The sequence below is a fragment of the Phyllobates terribilis genome, unplaced genomic scaffold (genome assembly GCF_046119375.1).
Source record: "Phyllobates terribilis strain yellow unplaced genomic scaffold, ASM4611937v1 Scaffold_8__6_contigs__length_399053987, whole genome shotgun sequence".
Lineage (NCBI taxonomy): Eukaryota > Metazoa > Chordata > Amphibia > Anura > Dendrobatidae > Phyllobates > Phyllobates terribilis.
In genome coordinates this window covers 142,955,284-142,982,540 of record NW_027362768.1, presented here as the reverse complement: position 1 = coordinate 142,982,540, position 27,257 = coordinate 142,955,284, and the positions used below count along the sequence as shown (strand labels likewise).

The 27,257-nt window shown below is 48.1% G+C and overlaps 1 protein-coding gene across 1 annotated transcript in view; it reads left to right on the top strand.

The window, feature by feature from the left end:
• The window catches only part of LOC141156881 (tenascin-N-like), a 124,775-nt gene that overhangs the window by 10,393 nt on the left and 87,125 nt on the right, over positions 1-27,257 (top strand). The window contains exon 2 of the mRNA XM_073643385.1: positions 16,426-16,798. Within this exon, the coding sequence (XP_073499486.1) occupies positions 16,447-16,798 (352 nt within the window). The 5' untranslated portion in view covers positions 16,426-16,446. The remainder of the gene's footprint in view (positions 1-16,425; positions 16,799-27,257) is intronic.

The window sequence follows — 27,257 nt, the reverse complement described above, 5'->3', positions numbered from 1 at the left end:
GACACGCCCCAAGGTCCATGGGGTACTCGGCAGCTGGGCCTATGGATGCTGGTGGGGGATATCACGGTGGCTGGCCCTGTCCGTGGCCCAATGTGGTCAACAAAAAAAAGGGGAATTATTTATAGGGGATTTGTAAAGTTCGTGACGCTACCTGTGGTGCCTGGTAAGGATTACCAGTGCTGCGACAGTCCTCTAAGGCAGATGTTAGGGCAGCTTATGATGGAACGGCTCCCCACAGGTGGAGCGGGCCTCAGGGCAGCGTGGGGAAATTGATGGCGGTACAGGTGAGAGACAGCCAGGACGGTTCAGGGAGAAATGATGGACACTCACGCGGGGGTTCGCTTCGGTACCTTTACTGGCGTAGATGCAGGTATGGTCCAGGGTACTCTGTAGGAAGGGTGCACTTCTGGACTCTTCCCAGTGAGCGGGTATAGGGCCTCCTGATCCATTGCTTTCACTTGCTAAGCTTCTGACTGACCTGCCTGGAGCTAGGCCTGGCTTGATTACTGGCTCTCTCTCTTGCACCTGCTGACCTGGTGGTAGGGCCTTCTTCTTGGAGATCACTCTCCCTGGACACTGGGGCCTCCGTGACTCCTAACCCTGGTACGGTAGTCAGCGTTGGTCGACCTGGGACTTGTAGTCCTCTAGGTATCCGGTGGTCCCTACTGGGTATAAAGAGACCCTGTAGGCGCGGACCCGGTGTCCGGTGTATAGTTCGGGGTGAGCCTGATACACTCCTCTGCCCCCTCGTTACTTCTTCTCTCTTCTCGCCTTCGGCCACACTCAGGGCCCTCACTAGGCTTCAGTGCGTGCTGTAGACCTAAACTTGCCTCACGCAGCAGCCTGCGTGCTGCTTCTTCACTGATCTCCTAGCGTCAGCACACTCTCAGACTCTCAGTCTGACTAACAACTCACTGAGCTGCCTGGCTCCACCCTCCATATATATATCCCTAATTGGCTCCCTCTGGTGGTCTGAGGTGGTAGGGTGGAGGTGTGTGAATGTGTGAGGGCCTCTTGTGGAGAAGTCCATCCATGCACCCTACTGGGTTCTGTGGCACCTGTACGCAGCAGGGCGCCACATTCCCCCCTAGTACAATTCAGTACTCCTGGACTGAAGCATTTTTGTAACAGGTTACAACAATAATAATTATAACAACAAGCATATTAACATTAATAAAGTTACAGTAAGTCCCGTAATCTGGTGTCCATTTCACAGATGAAAGAACATGAGGGACCCGCCTGAAAACCCTCAATGTAGGCCCTGGGCGTGGCTACAGGGCATACGTGATCCAGGTGCTAGACCACGTCTTCGGCCACGCCAACGGGTTTTTGTTCAGTGGTCAGGTTTTGCTGTTGTCGAACCTGGAATCCAACATAGTGTAAGGCTCTCTTTCCCACTGGTCGTCAAGCTTGTGGTTTCTTCTCTTTCGCTTCAGCACAACTTCTCCAGGTGTTAAGGGTTCTGCTGATGCACTCTTGTTGTACTGTGCTTCCTGCTTATCTCTCACCCTATTTAGACTGTCTTCGACACAGGCCTGTACTCTCTTGTACTGCTCCTGTCGAGTCATATCCCAGTCTTCAGTGGACATATCTGCTTCTGGCTCTACCACTCCAAGCTCCAGGTCCATGGGCAACTTTCCGGGTCTTGCTCTCATGAGGTACGCTGGAGTACAATTGGTGGCATTCACAGGTATGTGATTGTACAGATCTACCAGGTCAGGTAGTTTGTCTGGCCACTGATTCCTTTCTTCTAGAGGTAAGGTCTTCAGCAGGTCTATGACGATATTGTTCATCTTTTCACATAGACCATTGGTTTGAGGGTGGTACGGCGTAGTCCGAATCTTCTTACACCCGTACACATGGCAAAACTCTTTGAACAGCTCGGCTTCAAAGGCAGGGCCTTGATCCGTCAGCTCCTTATCCGGGTATCCATGGGGCCTGCAGAAGTATGCTTGAAACGTCCTTGCTGCAGTTTCTGCCATCAGATCCTTGACGGGGGCTACCACCAGGAACCAGGAGTAGTGATCCACCATGGTCAGGGCATAGGAGTATCCTGACCTGCTCGGTGACAGCTTGACGTGATCCAGGGCAACGTTCTCCAAGGGTCTAGTTGTCTTGCTGTAAATAGAAAATTAGCGTGCACACTGTCAAATAGAGTTGAGGTGCAGATGCAATGGACAGGAAATGTCCTCAAATCACGTAAAAATTAATTCATCGCACACTCATAGGAAGTTTTGCTTTTTAGTGCCAATTTATTTATACAAATGAAATGTAGGAAAAATAACAGTGGTGAAGGCGACAATAGGTAGACGTTTCGGCCACACTGGCCTTATTCATTAAGTCGCTATTGTATCAAGTTTGTTTTAGTAGGAAGGCACCATAGAATGTAGAGAGAAGTTCCAGTCAGAAGCTTAACAAAAGACAGGGGTTCATCAGCCTGTGGAGAGCTGCAGTTCCTGTATCAGGGGTGTCTCTAGATGGGGAGTCCCATAAATGGTAGAAGTGGAGGGTACAGGCAGCGTTCCCAGCCTAACCTGGTGCCTTCCTACTAAAACAAACTTGATACAATAGCGACTTAATGAATAAGGCCAGTGTGGCCGAAACGTCTACCTATTGTCGCCTTCACCACTGTTATTTTTCCTACATTTCATTTGTATAAATAAATTGGCACTAAAAAGCAAAACTTCCTATGAGTGTGCGATGAATTAATTTTTACGTAGTTGTCTTGATGGGCTGCAGGGGTGCCTTCTGGCTGCTGTAGTCTTTTCTTCTGAGGTTACAGGGTCCACAATCCCGGCACCACCTCTCTATGGAACTCCGCATTCCAACCCAATAAAACCGACTCTTCAGGAGGGTTTCCAGCTTCTTCTAGCCAAAGTGCCCTGCTTGATCGTGGTAGGCCTCCAACACCATCTGGATGTCTGTCCTGGGCACTACGATCTGCCATACCATCTCATAAGTCCTAGGGTTGACATACCTTCGGCACAGCTTCTCTCTATAGATGAACAGCCGGCTTCTCTCATTCCACAGTTGCTTGGCTTGTGGAGGAGCGTCCTTCTCCAGGGAGGAACCTTCCTGGGTTATCAGTTCTTTGATATGGCTGACAACCGGGTCACTGTCCTGGGTCTCCTTCCAACTGTGATGAGGTAAAGGGTTTAGTGTCTTACCACGATACCTCCTGGAGGTGCGCTGCTCATGGACCATCCCATTTCTGTGGAAGGCAGGTAGCTCAATCTCCTCCAGGTCATCCACTTCTTCTTCAGTGTCCGACTGGTGAGGCATTCTGGATAGGGCATCGGCGTTGGCGTTCTTGTGGCCTGCCCGGTACTTGATAGTGAACTGATAGTTTGACAGTCGGGCCATCCAACGCTGTTCCATGGCTCCCAACTTGGCTGTCTCTTGATGTGTCAAGGCGTTGTTGTCAGTATAGGCCGTGAACTTAGTGGAGGCTAGGTAGTACTTGAATCGTTCAGTGATGGCCCAGACCAAGGCCAGGAACTCCAACTTCAAGGAGCTATAGTTTTCTGGATTCCTCTCGGTAGGACGAAGCTTCCTGCTGACATAGGCAATCACCTTCTCTTTGCCATACTGCTTCTGACTCAACACAGCTCCTAGTCCCTCGTTGCTGGCATCAGTGTACAGCAGGAAAGGTTGGCTGTAGTCAGGGTAGGCCAGGATTTCTTTGCCAGTCAGGATCTCTTTCATCACTGCAAAGGACTCAGGCTGTTCTTTAGCCCACTGGAAGGGTTTTTTTTTGTTTTTTGCCTCTGTTGGACTGTCCTACCAGGAGATTTTGCAAAGGCGATGCCTTCTTCGTGTAGTCCTTTACAAGTCTCCGGTAATACCCGACTAGTCCCAGGAACTGACGTACCTCCTTGAGATTCTTCGGCTCTGGCCATTTCTGGATGGCAGTGACCTTCTCCGGGTCTGGTGCTACTCCTTCTGGACTGACGATGTGCCCCAGGTACTGAACCTTCTGTTTGAGCAGGTGGCACTTGGAAGGCTTCAATTTCATCCCATTGACAACAACTCAAATACCTCCGCCAGGTGCTTCAAATGGTCTTCATACGTCTTGGAGTACACTATCACGTCATTCAGGTATGGCAGCACGGTCTCGAAGTTACGGTGTCCCAAACAGCACTCCATTAATCTCTGGAACGTTCCAGGGGCGTTGCAGAGTCCGAACGGCATACTGTTGAACTCGCAGAGTCCCATCGTGGTAGTGAAGGCCGTCTTCTCATGGTCCTCCTCAGCAACTGCTACTTGCCAGTACCCACTAGTGAGGTTAAGGGTAGAGAAGTAATTTGCAGACTTTAATGCAGCCAGGGATTCCTCTATACGGGGCAAAGGGTATGCATCTTTATGTGTTATGCGATTTACCTGTCTGTAATCTACACACATCCTCATGCTTCCATCCTTTTTCCTGACCAGGATCAGGGACTAGAGCTATCTCTTATTACCCCTGCTTTCTTCATGTCATGCAACATTTCCTTCGCTTTCTGGTAGTGTGCTGGTGGTATGGGCCTGTAACGTTCTTTGATGGGTGGATGGTCACCTGTGGGTATATTGTGTTGTACCCCTTTAATCCTCCCAAAATCAAGTGGGTGTTTGCTGAATACCTGTTCGTATTCCTGGACCACCCTGTGTACACCTTGTTTTTGATGGACAGGAGTGGCGTCAGTCCCAACATGGAGCTGTTGACACCAGTCCCCCACCTGAGTTTCTGAGTCATTACCCTCCACTGTTTCTGATGAGGTTAAGGACTCTACTGTGTGTATGGCGTCATCATTGACCATCTGGACCATCGAGATCATTTCATGCATGATAATGCCCCGTCTCATGCTGCACATAACACATCTGCATCTCTGGCTGCTGTGGGCATAAAAGGGGACAAACTTATGGTGTGGCACCCATGCTCCCCTGACCTCAACCCCATTGAGAACCTCTGGAGCATCATCAAAAGGAGTGTCTATGATGGCGGGAGGCAGTTCACATCTAAGCAACAGCTCTGGGAAGGTATTCTGTCCTCATGCAAAACAATTGAAGCAGAAACCATCCAAAACCTGACAAATTCAATGAATGAGAGAGTTCAGAAGCTCCTTTCGAACAAGGGGTCCTATGTGCAAATGTTACATCACCTAGAATAAAGTTTTGAGTTGAAAACTGTTTGATTTCAGTTTGTAATAACCTGCTAATGCTTATAATTTCAAAAATGACCATTTTTTTGTTCTTTATTAAAATAAAAAGGTTGAAAACTCTGCTGTGCATAATAATTTGGAACATGCATTTTGAGTGCAGTTTGAGTGTTTTATTTTTTTAAAAATATACTGTTATCATAGGCAGTTTGTACGAAAACCTTTCAATTGTACTCTAATAGTTATTTGACTGGAAAATTACAATGACTGCAATTCATATAGGTAATTTGGGAAAATCTGAGAAAATATTATTTGCATAATAATTTGGAACACAGTGTAAAGCCCACCACCGTACAGTTCTGCTCTCCTCCTGGGATCTCAACCCCCGGATGAATTGTTCCATCAGCATTTTATTCTCATCTTGTATGCTGGCTGGACTAACCTGTTTCAGGGCCCGCAGGGCTTCCTGTAAGCGCCAGGCGTAGTCCCGGATACTGTCCTCAGGTTTCTGGACACAGTGGTAGAGCCTCATCCGGAGATCTGTCTCAGTGCAGTTTTCAAAGACAGTTTGCAGTCTCTTAAAGATAATGGATACTGATTCCTGGTCTGCGACTAGCCAGGTTTCAACTTCCCGCTCTGTGGCACCAGTCAATTGTCCCAGCACAACAGCTCTCTGCTTACCAGTCATAGAATACATGTCCAGTACACCGCATATTTTTCTCTTGAACCCAGACAGGGTGTCTGGTTTGCCATCATACTGGGGAAGCCATTTCGCTCCAGGGATATACGGCAGGGCCATGGGTATCAACAGAGTCACTACCCCTGCTGGTGGGGCGGCCGCTCCGGCCTGTACAGCGGCGGGCGCAAGTTGGGCTTCAGGAGCGTTAACCGGTGCTCCGGTGGCTTGCTGGTCGTCGGCCATGGTTGCGCCCTCCTAGTAAACCGTAGCCTACTTTCTTCACTTTTTATCAGGTAGGCCGCAGCTCCGCAGGCGACGGTCTTCTTCCAGGACCTTGCGTCGCTCGCGTCTGACGTCAGAGCGTCCACTGGACTCCTTCCAGGGCCTGACGCTTCCTGGTTCGACGTCAAGGGTGGGGCGTGTCCTGGGCTTTACGCGCTTTCACAGTCACGCCTCTCAGGTTCCCGCGGTTACGCCCCTCTTCTTCCCGCGCGGCGACGGGAAAATGGCGGACAATGGCGGGAAACCTCGGGAATGGCGGGAAATCTTCACCACAGTAAGTGTTACAGTCTTTTAAGACGCACAGTACCTGGTGGCAACGGGCACGAATTTCTGTTCATTGCAACGGGCGCGAAATCCTGTTCGTGACGCCAAAGATGACGCGCCCCCAGGGCCGTGGGGTCCTCGGCAGCTGGACCTATGGATGCTGGTGGGGGATATCACGGTGGCTGGCCCGGTCCGTGGCCCAGGGCGGTCAACAAAAAAAAGGGGAATTATTTATAGGGGACTTGTAAAGTTCGTGATGCCACCTGTGGTGCCTGGTAAGGATTACCAGCGCTGCGACAGTCCTCTGAGGCAGATATTAGGGCAGCTTATGATGGAACGGCTCCCCACAGGTGGAGCGGGCCTCAGGGCAGCGTGGGGAAATGGATGGCAGTACAGGTGAGAGATGGCCTGGACGGTTCAGGGAGAAATGACGGACACTCATGCGGGGGTTCGCTTCGGTACCTTTATTGGCGTAGATGCAGGTATGGTCCGGGGTACTCTGTAGGAAGGGTGCACTTCTGGACTCTCCCCAGTGAGTGGGTATAGGGCCTCCTGATCCATTGCTTTCACTTGCTAAGCTTCTGACCTGCCTGGAGCTAGGCCTGGCTTGATTACTGGCTCTCTCTCTTGCACCTGCTGATCTGGTGGTAGGGCCTTCTTCTTGGAGATCACTCTCCCTGGACGCTGGGGCCTCCGTGACTCCTAACCCTGGTACGGTAGTCAGCGTTGGTCGACCTGGGACTTGTAGTCCTCCAGGTATCCGGTGGTCCCTACTGGTTATAAAGGGACCCTGTAGGCGCGGACCCGGTGTCCGGTGTATAGTTCGGGGTGAGCCTGAAACGCTCCTCTGCCCCCTTGTTACTTCTTCCCTCCTCTCGCCTTCGGCCACACTCAGGGCCCTCACTAGGCTTCAGTGCGTGCTGTAGGCCTAAACTTGCCTCACACAGCAGCCTGCGTGCTGCTTCTTACTGATCTCCTAGCATCAGCACACTCTCAGACTCTCTCTCAGTCTGACTAACAACTCACTGACCTGCCTGGCTCCACCCTCCATATATATATGTGCCTAACTGGCCCCCTCTGGTGGTCTGAGGTGGTAGGGTGGAGGTCTGTGAATGTGTGAGGGCCTCTTGTGGAGAAGTCCATCCATGCACCCTACTGGGTTCTGTGGCACCTGTACGCAGCAGGGCACCACACTTGTGCATTATGATGAGCTATTGGACTGCAAAGGGCTCATGTACTGTTCTTGCACAGGGACCCCCTTCTATCAATATCCGCCACAGTAGTGAATAGTGTTGCAAGTTGTCTCCTATTTGCCTGTATGGTGGTGACGTGCCCCCAGGGCCGTGGGGTACTCACAGCCGGGCCTCTGTGTATGCCGATGGGGGAGTATCACGGTGGCAGGCCCGGTCCGTGACCCAGGGGGATGAGTGCAACAAGGCGATATTTTTATATGGGGTTTTTGGGATTGTTCGTGACGCCACCTGTGGATTGCGGCCAAAGGGAGCCGCCGCTGCAGAGCAGTCCTCTGGAGCTGGTGTTACGGCAGCAGGGGTGGTGTGGCTCTCCACAGGTAGAGCAAGCTCCCGGGCAGTGTAGGTAGATGGTGGTCGCGCTGGGCGTTGTAGTGCAGGGAGGGAAGTGCGGAGGCAGTGCGGTGCAGTCATCCGAGTTTTTACTCACAGTTCTTATGAGAGTTCCACTGGTGCACTGTACAGTTGTCGGCCTCCCACGTCACGCTGCGTTCACCAGGCAGGGGCTCAGTTCTTCCTCAGGCAGTTTAGGAGTACCTGACAGAACCCCACTTTCTCGTGTTCCTAGCTAGACCGTCTTCACGCTGGGTCTTTCTCCCTCCTGCCCTGCGCTTCCCACTCTCAATCCCGCTCGGGTGCTCTGAAGTCCCTCCTGTCCGTTGGAGTTCACAGACCTGCTTGACCCTCACGGGGATTAGAATGAGGCTTCGGCAACTGACTATATAAGCCAGAAGCCTCTGGTTTTCCCAGCCGAGACCTGGAGTAACACGGCTGGACCAGGGGCCGGTCCCCTTCTTGCGGCCTACGATCCCTCTGTCTTCTGACAGATTCGGGGCGTACGGGTGCCGTCCTGCACTCGCCATACCCCCTAGGATCCCTTCAATTGAACGGAGACTACTCCCTGCTCCCCTCCTGGGCCTCTAACACTAGGCCCTAGTTGTGGAGCAGAGCTACTAATGAGACTCTGCTCCCAGACTGTTCTTCTGAACTGTCCTCTCACTACTGTTCTCCTGCCACCCTAAGATGGCTTCCCTATTTATATCTCCTACAAAAGTGCTCCTCCTAACTACTTCCTCCACCCACACCCACTACTGGTTCCCCCTACCTTTGGGTTCCCCCCACTCCAGCCAGGGGCAGGACTCAGCAGGAACATACATTGCGTCTTGCCCTTCCAGCCGGCCTGGAGCAGTGTAGTGTTGAATGTGGGTGTTGGGGTTCCGGGCAGCACTCCCTCCTTACCTGAGAGAAGGAGACACCACACCTCTGGGTGAGGTGCAGTACCTCTGTTGCGACTGAAGCCTCAGCGGCGCCACAGTGGCGGTGCCGAAAGTTCATTTCCCACTGATCTAATGTTGATAATGACCCAAGAATAGGTAATCAATATTAAGGGGAACTTGACCGAACCACGTGCAACATGAATTAGATATTGCCTGCTCTATTGCAGCCATATATGTATTATTCTAAAATGTTGCAGCATTTCAGAGAAAAAATAATTTGCGGAACCTGAGATGACCAAGCATCTCGGATGACTAGTCCAATACGGTCCTCGGTAGGAACTCCCCACCTCGATACTTTTGGTTCCTTTTGACAGACATTTTTCTTCCTATACACACACATAGGAAGAAACCTGCCAATCTAAGAGAGCTGGGTAGGGAGAAGCTGCCAGTGACCGACTTCTGACTAGTCTGCTGAGTTGCAAAGTTCTCAAGTCGCTGTTAAAGTAACATTTTCTTCTGGAACAGACAGCATGGATCAGATGACCTATCCTTGGCGTCCCTCCCCACCATATAAGCTGTCAAATTAATTCGTGCAGCATGAATCAGATGACAGGTTCCATTTAAAGAAGTTAAAAGTGGGAGGTTTTGCTCTTAATTTATTCCTGCTGCTCACCTGAATATCTCTTTTTTAAAAAAAAAAAAAAAATCCCCTACAAGGTTCTAGACATATGATTCTTTTTATTTAGGGCTCACCTTTATGATCTTTACAAAGGGGCGTGACTCGTAGGGTAATTTTGCAGAGCAACCAAAAGACACGCCCCTGAGGATCCAATGAGCCACACCCCCTTAGTAAAGACCATAAAAATTAGCATTAAGTAAAAAGGCCCATAACTCTGGAACCGTATGGCAGATTTAAAAGAAGAAAAAAATCAGGGAAAAAGTAATAATAGAATAAAAGCAAAATTGGACACTTTTGACCTGGTGACAGGTTCTCATTAAAACCCTGAACCACCTTTAATAAGGACTAATTCATATTTTTCTAAATGATCTAATAGTATAAACCCGAGCAGTAATAGACTGGTTATATATTATATTTGTCCGAACTTGGACTCATGGTTGAACGTTTCAACTCTAATAAATTATATGACGAGAATTAATATTAAAATTAACCCTTGGACTAGCCTGGAGGGGGAATATTGGCATAAAGCTCAGTCATGCTGTAGTCATAGCTGGCAGAGCACAGTTTGGGAACTCTTCGGGGACTGAATAGATATCACCTTTGCTAGGATACATAGATTATCATAAGATTTCTAAAACTGTTCAGAAAAACCCGTCTTCATCGTCCATAGCAACCAATCACACACAGCGCAGCTTTCATGTCTTACATCAGTCTGGACAATTAAAACTGCGATGTGATCGGTTGCTATGGACAACAATGACCCTTTCAGGACCGGGCCATTATTTTTATTTTTGTACTTTATTTTTTTTCCTCCCCTTATTTCAGGAGTCATAACTTTTTCATTTTTCCGTCGACATAGACGTATGAGGGCTTGTTTTTTACGAGACAAGTTGTAGTTTTCATTGCCATCATTTAATTTACCATATAATGTGCAAGAAAACAGGAAACAAATTCCAAGTGAGGTGAAATGATGAAAATAAACAAGACAAAACGTAATCCCTACATTGTTTTTCGTTTTTCGTCTTTACTGTGCTCATTATGCAGCAAAATTGACCTGGCGACATGATTCTTCAGGTCAGTACAATTGTGACAATACTAAACTTGTAATTTTTTTTATATATATATATATATATGACGCGCCCCCTGGGACATATTCCTTTTTGAGGGGAATACCCGGCACCGGATCAGATGGGGGGGGTTGTAGTCTCCGAGCGGCTGTGACCCGGTCCCGTGCCCAGGGCGTCAAGCTCAGTGTGATGTGGCAGTTCTACAGATGTTACTAAAGTTCTTTTGTGTCGACTACGCCACCCGTTGTGATGCGGTCACTGTGGCCGCCGCTGCAGCAGGGTCCGCTGAGGCTGATGGTGGGTGCGCAGCTTGGTGGGATAACCCCCAACGGGAGGGGTATAGCCTCAGAGGGGACAGGCGCAGAGGATGGGGGTTGTGGTGGTGTAGTGCAGACGGCAGTGAAGACAGAGTCGGGTTGTGCAGTTAAGGGTGTTTACTTACTGCAGATGTTGTACTGGCCACTCCAGCTGCTAGTGACCACCCGAGCCGTGCTGCGTCCACCAGGTCCTGGATCCAGCCAACCCCCAAACAAGTCCGGAGTGTGGCCCTGAGCTCTCCCTCTGTCCTTTCTTCAGCCGTCCCCACCAGTGATCCACCTAGGTCCAGCTCCCTCGGGCCTTCTGTTGGGACACCCTTGGCCCTGGGTTCCCTGACCCTTCATGTGGTGTGCCTTCGGGGTGAATGTGGTGGGTGACCGTGACAGACACTGCCCACGGTCTCCGGTCTCTGGCTGGGGATTGTTTTCTGCCCCCACCAGCTTGGGTTCCGGTACCCTGATGCTGACTCCTCACCCGGTGCTCTGATTTGGGTTCTTGGGTCCCTTCTCTTCTGTGCTCTGGGTCCTTCTCTTTTCTCCTCTCTCACTCTGGGTCTTGGTCTTTCTTCTCTCCTCTCCTAACTTGTTCTCTGCAGCTGATCCTCTCTGCATCTGATCCTCTGCATCTGACCCTGATTCTAGTTGGTGCCCACCTTATATATCCCTCTATGTGTGAGCTCAGGTGACCAGCACCCAATGAGCTCCTAACTTTACCCAGGCTGCTCCCCCTATCTGCCCCTACACTACATGGGATGTACCACCCCCCTCCTACTCCAGCCAGGAACAGACTCGGTCGTACCTGCACATTTCTAAGTGGGAGTACCGTCGGCCTGTTCCTCGGAAATGGGATGTGTGTAGTGCATGCAGCCTACCGAGCTCAGTTCCACTCTCCATCCTTACCCGGGAGTGGAATATCACACCTCTGGGTTGAGGTGCAATACCCCTGTAGCAGCCGAATCCTCAGGATGCTACATTCCCCCCTGGTAAACCACAGCACGTCCTCGGGCTGTAAGACATAAAACACCAAAAACATACATTTTTTTTTTTTTTTTCATAAACATATAAAACATATAAAAAAAAACATTATATAAATAACATATCTTAGCAGATAAAACTTTCTCGTCGTCTTTTGTTTCAGGTTCCTCCTCCGGACACTGTGCAACGTGTGTCCGGGAAAAGTGCGACAGTCTCTTAGAAAATCTGGTTTTCTATAAAACCGGTAGGGGGCGCTTTAGGAAGCGCAACTATATACAGGGGAAGTTGGCCGCTCTCAGTCCTCGGCCAGGTAGAGGGAAGGGAATGGCTGCTCACAGTCCTCAGCCTGTAGGATGAAGGGGTTAACGGGTAAACAGTTCACTGGTCCCAACGGGGACTATTTTAGCAGCAACAGTTTCAGTTTCTTTATACCCCCTTTGGGTAACTTATTTACAGCACCTGCTCTGCCGCACTCAACGGCGTCTTCCTCCTGCTCTTTGAACTTCAGACCCGTCCGGGTCCTCTTGCTCCTCCTCCTCGCACCGCAACTCCTCCTCCGTCAGGCGGTGTACGTGGAGGGCGTAAGGTCCTTTGGCACACTTGTGCCGGGTAAAGGTGACCTCATCTCCGATGTAGAGGTCACGACCTCTGTGCCCCTCCGGCAGATGGGACTCCACGTCTCTGCGCGTGACAAAGACGTCGCCGTGGGTGTTGTTGTCTCGAATGAAGCCCCACCCGTGCTGCTGGTTGAACTTTATTACAGTCCCGGTGGTACGGGGACTGTGCGCTGCACGGGGGTCCCTCCTGGTCCGGCTCTTCTGCTCGGCGCTCCTTATTTGGGCCTGTTGTTCCCGGACCCGCCTCTCTCTCCGCTCCCTCGCAAACTCCTCGAGCTGTTGGCGGCAGCACTCCGCACGCTCTGCTGCAGCGGCCCTAGTTTCCTGAGTGAACCCCATTAGATCTTCTCCGGTGGGGTCCCACTCAAACTGCGCTTCCGCTAGCGGGGGCGAGATCCGTGCCACGGGCTTCGGAGCCGGAATCAGGGGTTCATCCAGGGGTCTTAGTCTCTGCTGCCGTTCCAGCTCATGGTATCCTTCGGGCCAGATGAAGGGCCGCCCGTCCGGCCATGTGAGCTGGCTGAACAAGTCCTCCCCCAGGTGTGGCACCCTTGGTATTGCGGGCGCGGGCGCGGTGGTGGTGGCGCCCGGGTTGCCCAGGCCTTGCGGCCAGGCCTGGGGCACCTGGAAGGTGAAGGGCACCGTTAGGACGGCGGCGCCCTGGGCTACCTGGCCTTGCGGCCAGGCCGGAGGCTCCGCGGAGGTAGGGGGCGCTGTTGGTGATGCGGCGCCCGGGGGTACTAGGCCTTGCGACCAGGCTGGTGGTATTTCCTGCTTTGTCACGCTCCGGGTCGAGGCGCGTGACGTCACAGGGGTCGTTGCGGCGGCTTCCGGTCGGGGCCTAGTCCATAGCGGTGACATGGCGGCTACGGGCACAGCAGGGGGACTTTCGGGCTCTGCGACGGGGAGCTGGGGCAGGTGAGCGGTGTCACGGCTTGGGGTATAGGCGTCCCCTTTACCTGCCTCCATGCGTTCGGCTCCCTCCTCGGCGCCGTCTCCGGCCTTGGGTCCTCCCGCGCCATCCTCAGAGGCGGTCTGCTTCCTCTTCCAGGGTAGCGTGCTCCGTTGACTGGTCTCAGCTTGCTGGGTCATTTCCCGGCTCCACTCCGCCAGTATCTCGCGCTGTACCCGGGCCATCCTCCGTGCGAGGCCCTCCAGGGCAGTCTGTGCACACTCCCGGTCTCGGGGGAGCTGCGCTAATATCTCCGCTAGACCTAGCGGGGTTGCAGACTCTAGCAGGCTCCTGACCATCGGGTCGGTGCTGCTCTGCTCTCCTTCCGGCAGGCTCCTGGCCAGTGGGCCGGTGCTGCTCTGCCCTCCTTCCTCGGTCTCTAGCAGACTCCTGGCCAGCGGGCCGGTGCTGTTCTGCTTTTTCTCCATATCCGGGTAAGCTCCTCCGCTACTCCTCGTTAGACCTCTTGCCTCCGGGTGCGCTCGCTCCAGACTGCTCCAAGCGGCACCCATCTTTTCTCTTCTCTTTCGTCTCCTCCCACTTCGAGGGCGGTCCCGGGGCAACTCGGTGACTGTCAGCTCCAGGGGTAGTTCTTTCACGCTGACAGACACCTCCAGCATCACAGTCTCTGTTGGTGGGGGCGGTTTCCACTTTTGGCGCCATTTTCTGTCCTGGCCCACGATGGGAGGTGGCCTCTTGCCCTCCTTTGGCACGCCCATAATGGCGTCCGCTGCTCTTCCAAGGCGGGAAATCTGCGGTTTTGGCGGGAAGCGTCGCCCAGTGGCGGGAAACTCTGCAGATGGCGGGAACAAGCTGGAAATGGCGGACAATCGGCGGGAAACGACTGGTGATGGAGTCCGATGGCGTGGACCCTCCGGAACCGGCGGGAGACTTCTTTCTGAGGTAAACTTGCACTTTTCTTCAGGCACGCAGTACCCGGGTGTTGCGGGCACGTAATCCTGCCGACTACGCCAAAGTTGACGCGCCCCCTGGGACATATTCCTTTTTGAGGGGAATACCCGGCACCGGATCAGATGGGGGGGGTTGTAGTCTCCGAGCGGCTGTGACCCGGTCCCGTGCCCAGGGCGTCAAGCTCAGTGTGATGTGGCAGTTCTACAGATGTTACTAAAGTTCTTTTGTGTCGACTACACCACCCGTTGTGATGCGGTCACTGTGGCCGCCGCTGCAGCAGGGTCCGCTGAGGCTGATGGTGGGTGCGCAGCTTGGTGGGATAACCCCCAACGGGAGGGGTATAGCCTCAGAGGGGACAGGCGCAGAGGATGGGGGTTGTGGTGGTGTAGTGCAGACGGCAGTGAAGACAGAGTCGGGTTGTGCAGTTAAGGGTGTTTACTTACTGCAGATGTTGTACTGGCCACTCCAGCTGCTAGTGACCACCCGAGCCGTGCTGCGTCCACCAGGTCCTGGATCCAGCCAACCCCCAAACAAGTCCGGAGTGTGGCCCTGAGCTCTCCCTCTGTCCTTTCTTCAGCCGTCCCCACCAGTGATCCACCTAGGTCCAGCTCCCTCGGGCCTTCTGTTGGGACACCCTTGGCCCTGGGTTCCCTGACCCTTCATGTGGTGTGCCTTCGGGGTGAATGTGGTGGGTGACCGTGACAGACACTGCCCACGGTCTCCGGTCTCTGGCTGGGGATTGTTTTCTGCCCCCACCAGCTTGGGTTCCGGTACCCTGATGCTGACTCCTCACCCGGTGCTCTGATTTGGGTTCTTGGGTCCCTTCTCTTCTGTGCTCTGGGTCCTTCTCTTTTCTCCTCTCTCACTCTGGGTCTTGGTCTTTCTTCTCTCCTCTCCTAACTTGTTCTCTGCAGCTGATCCTCTCTGCATCTGATCCTCTGCATCTGACCCTGATTCTAGTTGGTGCCCACCTTATATATCCCTCTATGTGTGAGCTCAGGTGACCAGCACCCAATGAGCTCCTAACTTTACCCAGGCTGCTCCCCCTATCTGCCCCTACACTACATGGGATGTACCACCCCCCTCCCACTCCAGCCAGGAACAGACTCGGTCGTACCTGCACATTTCTAAGTGGGAGTACCGTCGGCCTGTTCCTCGGAAATGGGATGTGTGTAGTGCATGCAGCCTACCGAGCTCAGTTCCACTCTCCATCCTTACCCGGGAGTGGAATATCACACCTCTGGGTTGAGGTGCAATACCCCTGTAGCAGCCGAATCCTCAGGGTGCTACATATATATATATATATATATATATATATATATATATATATATATAATATATATATTTTTAGTGATTTAAAAAATTCAGAAACTTGTAAAAAAGAATCTGGCTTGTGCCACCATTATCCTGTAAGATTGCTTTTTATTGCATTTTTCGGAGGAGGTCAATGACCAAAAATGTAAAATCTGCCATTTCTATTTTTCTTTAAACTGTTTACTGTAAATTAATTTTATATTTTCATAAGTCTGATTCTACAGTTATGGTGATAGCAAATATTTTTCAATACTCGACGGATGATGTAAACCTACGTGGTGGGGTGAGTCCTTACTCACCCTACCACGTAAGTTTACATCATCCGTTGGGTGTTAAATCTGCACCATTGTGTCTAATCTGTATGATATTAAAGGTACTGTTGGATTTAGAAAATATCCTATTAGAGGTTTCCTGCGTTAGTGAAATGTTGCCTGTAAAGGGTCATCATCTACATCAACTGGCAAGGACCGTTCCTCAGTCTGGAGGACCCGCCATGTCTGCGTATTACACATTTAATTCAAAGGGACCTGTGTAATACTTAATTTCCCCTGTGGAGGCACTGTAGGGGAACTGAACGCTTCCTGCAAGACGATCTCTGATCTATTTTTCATTAAAGGACCCTTCCTAACATGAAACGGACATCCCTTTAATATGGTGTAACAATTTCACCTTGGCTAACAGAGGTCCTAATTTATAATCAGCATAATTCTATGTAATTCTTAACACTGTGTACAGTTCATTCATTCATTCATTTTTCCCATACAGTGCTCCTGGTGAGGGCTCACAATGGACCCCTTATCATTTTGGAGAGTTTTGGCTGCGCTGCTTCTCTGGTGTCCCTATCACCTTCTGACTTCTGGAGCCTCCATCAAAGTCCCAGAAAGCAAGGGCTGCAGCAGCGAAAAGGCGCTCTCCATCACCCACATCTACAGTGTGCCCGGGGAAGACAATGAACAGCTCCAAACCATGGAATCAGATGATAACAAGCTGGTGTTCAGGCACCTTCTGCGGCTCCAGAGTCCTGCTGAGGACTGCCAGAAGAATGCCGTCCTAGATGACCTCCTTGCCAGACTGCAAGCATTAGAGCTGGGGATGACGGAAATGAAGGGGCAGTATGAGGGATGCTGTGGAGCTGCAGGTAATTAATTGCATGGTAATGTGGGTGCCAGGTAAGTATTACTAAACACCAAGAGTTCCATTCATCATTTGCATTTTTTTTCGTTCAATTTTTTTTTTTACACCAAATTCTTCATAATAGCACAATAGTTTATACATTTTGCAAAACATGAAAAATGCTCTTTATTTTTGGCTTTAGTCTTGTTTGTGACTTTTCAGATCAAAAAATGCCATGTTCTCCTAAAATGTTACAAAATTTGGGGCAAAATTTCAGACGTAGATAAAATCACTATGGGGGGGGGGGAGTGGACTGGAGTATATTTGCACTTTTTGAAAAGTCGCAATTGATGAATCAAATGACCTCAATGGCGAATATGAATAAGCAAGCAAATAACCAAACAAACAAGAAAAAAAAACAAGAAAATACATAAAATAGACTTTAAAAATAGGTAGAAATTAAAAGAAAAATAAGGCACAAATGAAAAACAGATGGAAAACACCAAAAAACGAGACAAAAAAAAGGCTTAAATGCAATAATGAATTGGGCCTTAAAGGGGTTGTCCACTACTTTCACTATCATACAGATAGGGCATCAATGTATGATCGGGTCCCGTAGGCAGCACCTCCGCGAATCAGCTTGCATTGGTGCCAGCGGCGGCCTCCTGCCGGACTTCCTTACCTGCAGTGCCTGGCCCTCAAGTTGTAGTGGCCGGCGCTTGTTACTGCACATCCGCCTCCCATTCAATTGAATGGAAGACGGATGTGCAGTACCCCGCGCCGGCCACTACAGATGGACGGCCAAGCACCGCAGGTAAGGACTTCCGGCCAGCACCGATAACAGCTGAACGGCGGGGGTGCCGCGTGCATCAATGTGAAAGTAGTGGACAACTTCTTTAAATCTGGAGATCTCATCTCTTTCTGCAAATGTTCAAAAACACTGCACAGGTTCTGGATGTCTCCCTCCTTCAGTAAAATATTGAGCTAATAAGCAAGATCACTTGGTTATAAGAAATCTGAGATTTTCTGAGAAGTAATTGCCTTCCAGTGGTATTTAGTCTCAAGGGGTTCAGTATTCAATGCATAGCCATAAAGGGTGTAGAGGTAGCAGTCTCACCTGGACTTTGGCATCTGAGTTGGCCCAAAACTGCACCATTTAAGTCTTTGTTAGAATTGGCACAATTACAAGATCAGGAGCAATTAGCACCATGCTAATTATTTCATATGAAATCCTAATGTAGATTAAAGGGGTTGTCCACTTTATTTTTTAACAAATACATTGGAGACATGATTTTTGTGGCTCTCGCTAAACATATAAGCAGTAGACTTAGTGCAAATTGATTCACAGAACCCGATCCATTGGCAAGTTGAGTAATCTGTGGCCACTGCACAAGAGTCCTGAGGAACATCTCCTACCCTCCAACAAGCACAGCTCTTCTTTTCATTGACCGGCCTGGCATGATGTCATGTTTGTGGCATGAAGCACATGTGACATTGTGCCAGGCTGATTAGTCAAAAGAGGAGCCGTAGTAACCGGGGGGTAGGAGGTAGTCCTCAGGGCTCCCGTCGAGCGGCCACAGATTACTGATGTGGCTGATGGACCAGATCTTTCAAATTCAATTTGCACAACAGTCCTGAGTAACATCTCCTACCCTCCAACAAGCACAGCTCTTCTTTTGATTAACTGGCCTGACATGACGTCATGTTTGTGGCATGAAGCACATGTGACGTTGTGCCCAGCTGGTTAGTCAAGAGGAGCCGCAGTCACTGGGAGGTAGGAGGTAGTCCTCAGGGCTCCCGTCTAGCAGCCAGATTACTGATGTGGCTGATGGACCAGATCTTTCAAATCAATTAGCACCATCCATACTCAAGAGATGAACACCCTTACAAAGTATGGCGCCATTACCACCTTTCCCACCAATCTATAATGCCCCTAAAGTGCCCCACTACTCTTGGGTAGATAACTAAAAATAATCACCTAGTCCCACTTGCATGATGAGCTGAATGGTGGAGCAAGGAGCTGAAGACTCCCTACTCCACCATTGCATTGAACAGTTGAATCGAGACATTTTGTTGACTTACTAGGGCAGACGGATAGCTTTCCAAATACTGTAATATCCCACTGGTTCCAAGATGGCTGATTGGTATGTAGGTATTACTGGTTCTCCTCCTGTCCTCCTCAGCTTGTTAGTGCCGCCATCCTCACAGCCTGTACAGGTCTCCTGTTCTCAAGATGATTACTGGTGAAGGAGCATGCCACCACATCTGTCCATCAGCCTTAAACAGAAAAACAGTTTTCCCATGTTCAATCTTTTCCAATTCGACGAGGCTGGTGGACAGGTCCGGTCGCATGCTCCTTCACCAGCAGTCATCTTGAAAACACTAGAACTGTGCAGTCTGTGAAGAAGGAGCAAAACGTGTAATACTTATATATTAGTGTAATTAGAATATATTATGTAAAGTTATGTTCACAACACATTTGTGAAAATAAAGATAAAGTGGACAACCCCTTTAAGGAATAAAAAAGAAACTATTTTACTTCTCCGCATTATCTGTACATGTCACACACCACAATTTCACAATTAATAGTTAATTTGATCTAAATATTCCCCTTCTATTCCTCCATTATTCAAACATAGAAGCAGAAATCACATTGTTGGCTTAGACAGCTCTGTTATGGATGTGGTACATGTGCTGAGAATATGCTTCTTTCAAGGACATTGGTCATCTGCCGCATCAATGCCTATTAATACCCCCGGATCCCAATTATAAGATTAATAATTAAAGCCTGGCATGACTCTTAAGTCTTTTCTTTAATCTTTGATGATATATCTCTACATAAAGTGTCTCAGGAGATACATTTTTATGACATTTTCACATAGATATTTGGTCAAATTAGTATAATTGAATTCTGCTGTTCAATGTTACGTCCCCTATCTAAGGATGGCCATGCTTTCTTGCTAGAGGGTGATAGCGGGATTGGTAATATATGAGGAGTTAAGCAGTTTCTTATTGCTATATTGTCTAATATATATATCTGTCATCATGGTGTATACATCAACGAGGTCAACTCAAAAATTAAATGGGTATTCTCATATTCAATAATTGGGTATTGTTGGGTAGTGCTTGTAAATATAAGCAAATTTACAATTTACTGCTTTTTAATAGTTGGAACCATTCTTGAGATATTAACACTTTTCTTGTTGCTTTGGAGACCGACCATCACTTTACTTACAAAGCGCTTTTCTATTGATCACTGTTTTTGAAGTCAGGCCAGGATTGCGGAAGGGCATAATTACCTCCTAATCCCAGCCAGCTTACCACAGTGCTTAGAAAATAGACAACAGCGATGGTCGGTTTCCTAGGCAACCAGATGTAAGCAAAAGAAAAAGCGTTAATATCTCAAGAACGGTTGCAAATTTTAATAAGCGGTAAATTGCAAAAGTGCTTGTTTTTACAAGGACTATCCGACAATATACATTTATGAAGATGGGAAATAACCCTTTAAGCAAATTCAGTATGGACACCATTGCACCTATTAATGTTGCTACTAACTCATATTCATCCAAAGTAGTGCTGTGGATCTGCGTAGCATTATATGGTCCTTACAATGTTAGCAGTCTGCAGATATAGTACATGGGTATGTGAAAAGTCCAGGGTTGCACCAAATTGGCGTAAATGGCTATGTGAGCAGCGTATTCAGGAAATTGCTATTTCTATAAGTAGTTGTACAAACAACGACCAACATATCTTAAAGAAACAATGGCTGAAACCCCAGTAAATCCAGGGTCAGACAGAATAGCCTACTCATATAGCATTTAAAACAGAAAAAAACATGAGTACAAAATGGCATAAAAAGTTTAAGTTTTATTTAATCAATCTGTAAATAACTTACATTAATAAATCCATAATATAAATATAATGCATGACAAGAAAGTGCAATGTGCTGGAAGAAAAACGCAGTCCCACCTGCAAGGGCATATCATACCCAAGCTAAAAAGATAGAGTCCATATACATAGTGTGCTATCTTTCCAGAGATATATTGGATAGAATAAGGCTATATATTCCAAGTGGAGCACATAAAAATGTTTAAACCAAACCCAGGTTCACCAGATGCTTACCACAATTGTATATGGGGTCCAGGGGGACGCGGAGGACAGGTGGCAAAGGTGTCTCGACGCACGTTTCGTTTGCAAAAAGCTTTATCAAGAGACAGGTAAGTGAAAGAGAATGAACAGGACCTTTATATCTTTATATATCTACTAGATGGTGGCCCGATTCTAATGCATCGGGTATTCTAGAATATGTATGCGGCCGACCGGGCGCAATCAGCAGAGCGGTGTTTAAATTTGGCGCCAAAATCGCTGATTGGTCGAGGCCGGCAACCGTGACCAATCAGCAAAGCGGTGTTAAAATTTGGCGCCTATATCGCAGATTGGTCACGGCCGGCGGTCGCGACTAATCAGCAGAGCGGGGTTTAAATTTGGCGCCAATAATGCTGATTGGTTGCGGCCGGCGGTCGCAACCAATCAGCAGAGCGGTATTTAAATTTGGCGCCAATAATGGTGATTGGTCACGGCCGCGACCAATCAGCAGAGCGGTGTTTAAATTTGGCGCCAATAATGCTGATTATTCGTGACCGGTAACCGCGACCAATCAGCAGAGCGTTGTTTAAATTTGGCACCAAAATTGCTGATTGGTCGCGGCCGGCCACCGAGACCAATCAGCAGAGCGTTGTTTAAATTTTGCGCCAATCTCGCTGATTGGTCGTGTCTGGCGTCCTCGACCACCTATTAATGTTGCTACTAACTCATATTCATCCAAAGTAGTGCTGTGGATCTGCGTAGCATTATATGGTCCTTACAATGTTAGCAGTCTGCAGATATAGTACATGGGTATGTGAAAAGTCCAGGGTTGCACCAAATTGGCGTAAATGGCTATGTGAGCAGCGTATTCAGGAAATTGCTATTTCTATAAGTAGTTGTACAAACAACGACCAACATATCTTAAAGAAACAATGGCTGAAACCCCAGTAAATCCAGGGTCAGACAGAATAGCCTACTCATATAGCATTTAAAACAGAAAAAAACATGAGTACAAAATGGCATAAAAAGTTTAAGTTTTATTTAATCAATCTGTAAATAACTTACATTAATAAATCCATAATATAAATATAATGCATGACAAGAAAGTGCAATGTGCTGGAAGAAAAACGCAGTCCCACCTGCAAGGGCATATCATACCCAAGCTAAAAAGATAGAGTCCATATACATAGTGTGCTATCTTTCCAGAGATATATTGGATAGAATAAGGCTATATATTCCAAGTGGAGCACATAAAAATGTTTAAACCAAACCCAGGTTCACCAGATGCTTACCACAATTGTATATGGGGTCCAGGGGGACGCGGAGGACAGGTGGCAAAGGTGTCTCGACGCACGTTTCGTTTGCAAAAAGCTTTATCAAGAGACAGGTAAGTGAAAGAGAATGAACAGGACCTTTATATCTTTATATATCTACTAGATGGTGGCCCGATTCGAATGCATCGGGTATTCTAGAATATGTATGCGGCCGACCGGGCGCAATCAGCAGAGCGGTGTTTAAATTTGGCGCCAAAATCGCTGATTGGTCGAGGCCGGCAACCGTGACCAATCAGCAAAGCGGTGTTAAAATTTGGCGCCTATATCGCAGATTGGTCACGGCCGGCGGTCGCGACTAATCAGCAGAGCGGGGTTTAAATTTGGCGCCAATAATGCTGATTGGTTGCGGCCGGCGGTCGCAACCAATCAGCAGAGCGGTATTTAAATTTGGCGCCAATAATGGTGATTGGTCACGGCCGCGACCAATCAGCAGAGCGGTGTTTAAATTTGGCGCCAATAATGCTGATTATTCGTGACCGGTAACCGCGACCAATCAGCAGAGCGTTGTTTAAATTTGGCACCAAAATTGCTGATTGGTCGCGGCCGGCCACCGAGACCAATCAGCAGAGCGTTGTTTAAATTTTGCGCCAATCTCGCTGATTGGTCGTGTCTGGCGTCCTCGACCACCTATTAATGTTGCTACTAACTCATATTCATCCAAAGTAGTGCTGTGGATCTGCGTAGCATTATATGGTCCTTACAATGTTAGCAGTCTGCAGATATAGTACATGGGTATGTGAAAAGTCCAGGGTTGCACCAAATTGGCGTAAATGGCTATGTGAGCAGCGTATTCAGGAAATTGCTATTTCTATAAGTAGTTGTACAAACAACGACCAACATATCTTAAAGAAACAATGGCTGAAACCCCAGTAAATCCAGGGTCAGACAGAATAGCCTACTCATATAGCATTTAAAACAGAAAAAAACATGAGTACAAAATGGGATAAAAAGTTTAAGTTTTATTTAATCAATCTGTAAATAACTTACATTAATAAATCCATAATATAAATATAATGCATGACAAGAAAGTGCAATGTGCTGGAAGAAAAACGCAGTCCCACCTGCAAGGGCATATCATACCCAAGCTAAAAAGATAGAGTCCATATACATAGTGTGCTATCTTTCCAGAGATATATTGGATAGAATAAGGCTATATATTCCAAGTGGAGCACATAAAAATGTTTAAACCAAACCCAGGTTCACCAGATGCTTACCACAATTGTATATGGGGTCCAGGGGGACGCGGAGGACAGGTGGCAAAGGTGTCTCGACGCACGTTTCGTTTGCAAAAAGCTTTATCAAGAGACAGGTAAGTGAAAGAGAATGAACAGGACCTTTATATCTTTATATATCTACTAGATGGTGGCCCGATTCTAATGCATCGGGTATTCTAGAATATGTATGCGGCCGACCGGGCGCAATCAGCAGAGCGGTGTTTAAATTTGGCGCCAAAATCGCTGATTGGTTGTGTCTGGCGTCCTCGACCAATCAGCAGAGCATTGTTTAAATTTGGCGCCAATCTCGCTGATTGGTCGCGGCTGGCGTCCGCGACCAATCAGCAGAGCGTTGTTTAAATTTGGGGCCAATCTCGCTGATTGGTTGCGGCTGCCAGCCGCGACCAATCAGCAGAGCGTTGTTTAAATTTTGCGCCAAAATCGCTGATTGATCGCGGCTGGCGGTCGCGACCAATCAGCAGAGCGGGGTTAAATTTGGCGGCAATACTGCTGATTGGTCGCGGCCGGCGACTGCGACCAATCAGCAGAGCGGTGTTTCAATTTGGCACCAAAATCGCTGATTGGTCGCGGCTGGCGGCCTCGAACAATCAACAGAGCGTTGTTTAAATTTTGCGCTAATCTCGCTGATTGTTCGTGGTTGGCTGTCATCCGCGACCAATCAGCAGAGCGTTGTTTAAATTTGGCGCCAATCTCGCTGATTGGTCGCGGTCGGCTGGCGGCCGCGACCAATCAGCAGAGCGTTGTTTAAATTTGGCGCCAATCTCGCTGATTGCTTGTGGCTAGCAGCCGCGACCAATCAGCAGAGCGTTGTTTAAATTTGGCGCCAATCTCGCTGATTGGTCGCTGCTGGCAACCGCGACCAATCTGCAGAGCGTTGTTTAAATTTGGCGCCAATCTCGCTGATTGGTCGCGGCTGGCAACTGTGACCAATCAGCAGAGCGCTGTTTAAATTTGGCGCTAATCTCACTGATTGGTCGCGTCTGGCGTCCAGGACCAATCAGCAGAGCGTTGTTTAAATTTGGCGCCAATCTCGCTGATTGGTCGCGGCTGGCGTCCGCGACCAATCAGCACAGCAGTGTTTAAATGTGGCGCCAAAATCGCTGATTGGTCGCGGGCAGCGTCCGCGACCAATCAGCACAGCAGTGTTTAAATGTGCCGCCAAGATCGGTGATTGGTCGCGGGCGGAGACCGTGACCCATCAGCGAATCGTATTGGTGAGGACCGGGGAGCGGAATCGTATTGGTGAGGACTGGGGAGCGCCGCTGCCTGTGCTGCTACTTCCTCTGCGAGAAGCCGGGAGATGAGCGACTGCTCGCAGCAGAAGTATCCCGACCAGCAGCGCCGCTCCCCGGTCCTCCCTTGACACCCTAGCCGCATGGATGTCAGCGCCGCTGCCTGTGCGGCTACTTCCGCTGCGAGAAGCCGGGACATGAGCGGGCGCTCGCAGCAGAAGTATCCCGATCCGCAGCGCCGCTCCCGGTCCTCCCTTGACACCCTAGCCGCATGGAGGTCAGCGTCGCCGGCGGTCGGGAGATGAGCGCCTTGCGCCGGTCATCTCCCGGCTGCATCGCCGCTGAGCTCTGTCCCACAGATGAGCCGCTAACGGCCGCCATCTTTTTTCAGAAATGCCACGTCGCTGATTGGCCGCTGCCGGACCAATGAGCGACGCTGGATTTCCTGGACAGACGGACAGACAGACAGATGGGATAAGATGATTATATATATAGATAAGTAGTTGGTGCTCAAATCACTAATTAGATGACACGTGTCTTCTCAAACCTGGTAGGCACAGCTAAATGCAAATATGCATTTCAAAAGACAAAGAGAGATCAGATGCTGCCCTGCATCTCAGGAATTGCTTATCTTCAGAAAACAATAGGGATAACCTGCAAAAAGTCTAAACTCTCCAATCCCACGCTAGTGTTAGGCTCATGTTTCCAGATATGTCCCTCCTTATGTTTGTTATAGGCTTGAAAAATCACGAGCTGGGCGGCTTGACATGACATAAACTTTGAAAAAAGAAAAACTTATTTTGTGATACTCTGTCATTGTATGTTTATGATCTGTGTGTCAGTATGTGGCCATCTAGTGGTTGTGTTGTGAATTGCAGCCTGTTTAAGGCTTCTTTTTTTTTTTTGAAGCATGTTGTGATTTATTTTAAAATGAGAAATTAAAGTCCTTGACCATTTTTGAGCCGAGGTCATTGTAGACATTCTTCAGATCTTCTATTTTGTTCTAGATATTCCATCTTCCTCCAGAATAGAAATAATCCTCCCTTGGAAGTAGCATTGTGCCCCCACATCCAAAAATTCCATGCCTACTTAGCTATATAGTAGAATTGTTTCTACTTTTTTATTGCAGTTTTTGATCTACTTAATTGCAATCTTTTGACATCAGTCCATAGAAATGAAAGCGACCGGATCATTTGTTTTGTCTACGACTCGCCCGTTCTTGTTGCTCTTTATAAGATTATTCAGAAGCCGAAAACCGCAATCAAACATGTCAAACTAACTACTGGAAATGGCAAGATAACAATTTAGTTCAGCTTTTTATTAATACCCTCTATTATTGTAGAGTTGGTAAGGATTAAAAAAAAAGAGAGATAAAGATGTAGAGGAGCCATGGCCTGATCATTATCTTGGGGTCAGTTGACTTTTCTATCTAATTAATATCAGATACTGCTTGAAGTGATTAAAGCAGTGAATCAAAGGGAGTCACAGACATCCTGCAATTCTGAAATACTCCACTAGATGGTGCCTTGCACCAGAAGCGAATAAACTGCATAGGCGATATATAAAAAAATGACGCTGTAAATTATAAAAATCGCTCAAAGTTCCACGTAGACCTGATAAATTCAACGTTATTGCCCATAAAATCCTTCACTTTTTGCAACCATCAATGCTCTACAAATAAACTAGCGTAATAATCTCATGCTAGAGAGGAAAGGAAATGCGCAAGATCCTTTGAATTTACTTAGTAAATTGGCCAAGTAAAATATTTGATAAAAGATACGTCTTCTAGATCTGAGTCTCTAAATTGATGCAATTTAATACCATTTTAATTGAAGCTCCCGCAGTGATATTATGTTGTCGTGAAGGATTGTGGGATGCTTTTAGATTACAGGTGTTAGCGATACTTCTTAATTATCTTTATTTATTTCCCCTTCGTTCTCATGATCATCACACAGTTTCCATCATTAACCTGCTGGTATTTTCTTTTTTTAATTTCAAAGAAATGATGTCACTACTGGGCAAGCGGAACGGTGACTGATTATGAGAGTAGTTGGTGAAAAACTAAAGGCTAAAAACATTGTTTAAAGGGAAGCGATCATTAGAAAATGACCTATTTTTTTTTAAATCAAGTTTAAGTGATACATGTATTTTTTAAATATTTTTGGCATTTTTTTCATAATCTTTATTCAAAAACAAAATTATTAATCTTTCAATTGTCACAATGTCCACTTAAGCTTTTTTAGACTGTTTTTTCAGGAACAGTTTTCAACAGGCTCATTATCATCAAAGGCAGGGTTACAATGACTGATAACACTTCTATATACCGCTAATATAAAAGGATCCATCAAGCACAATAGGCGATGTCACAGTTGACCCTGTTCCCTTTCCATTCACAATGACTTTTGCACACGCTCATTAGATGCTTCAATATAAAAGATACCAGAGAGTCTATTCAATGTGTCTAATGTACAAGTGTTTATTTTTTATTTTAATCCGGATTGTGATATGGAAAAAAATGGCAAAAAAAGTAACAAGAAACCCCCAAACAATAAACACAAAAAAAACAAATCTAAACAATAGGTCATTTTCTGATCATA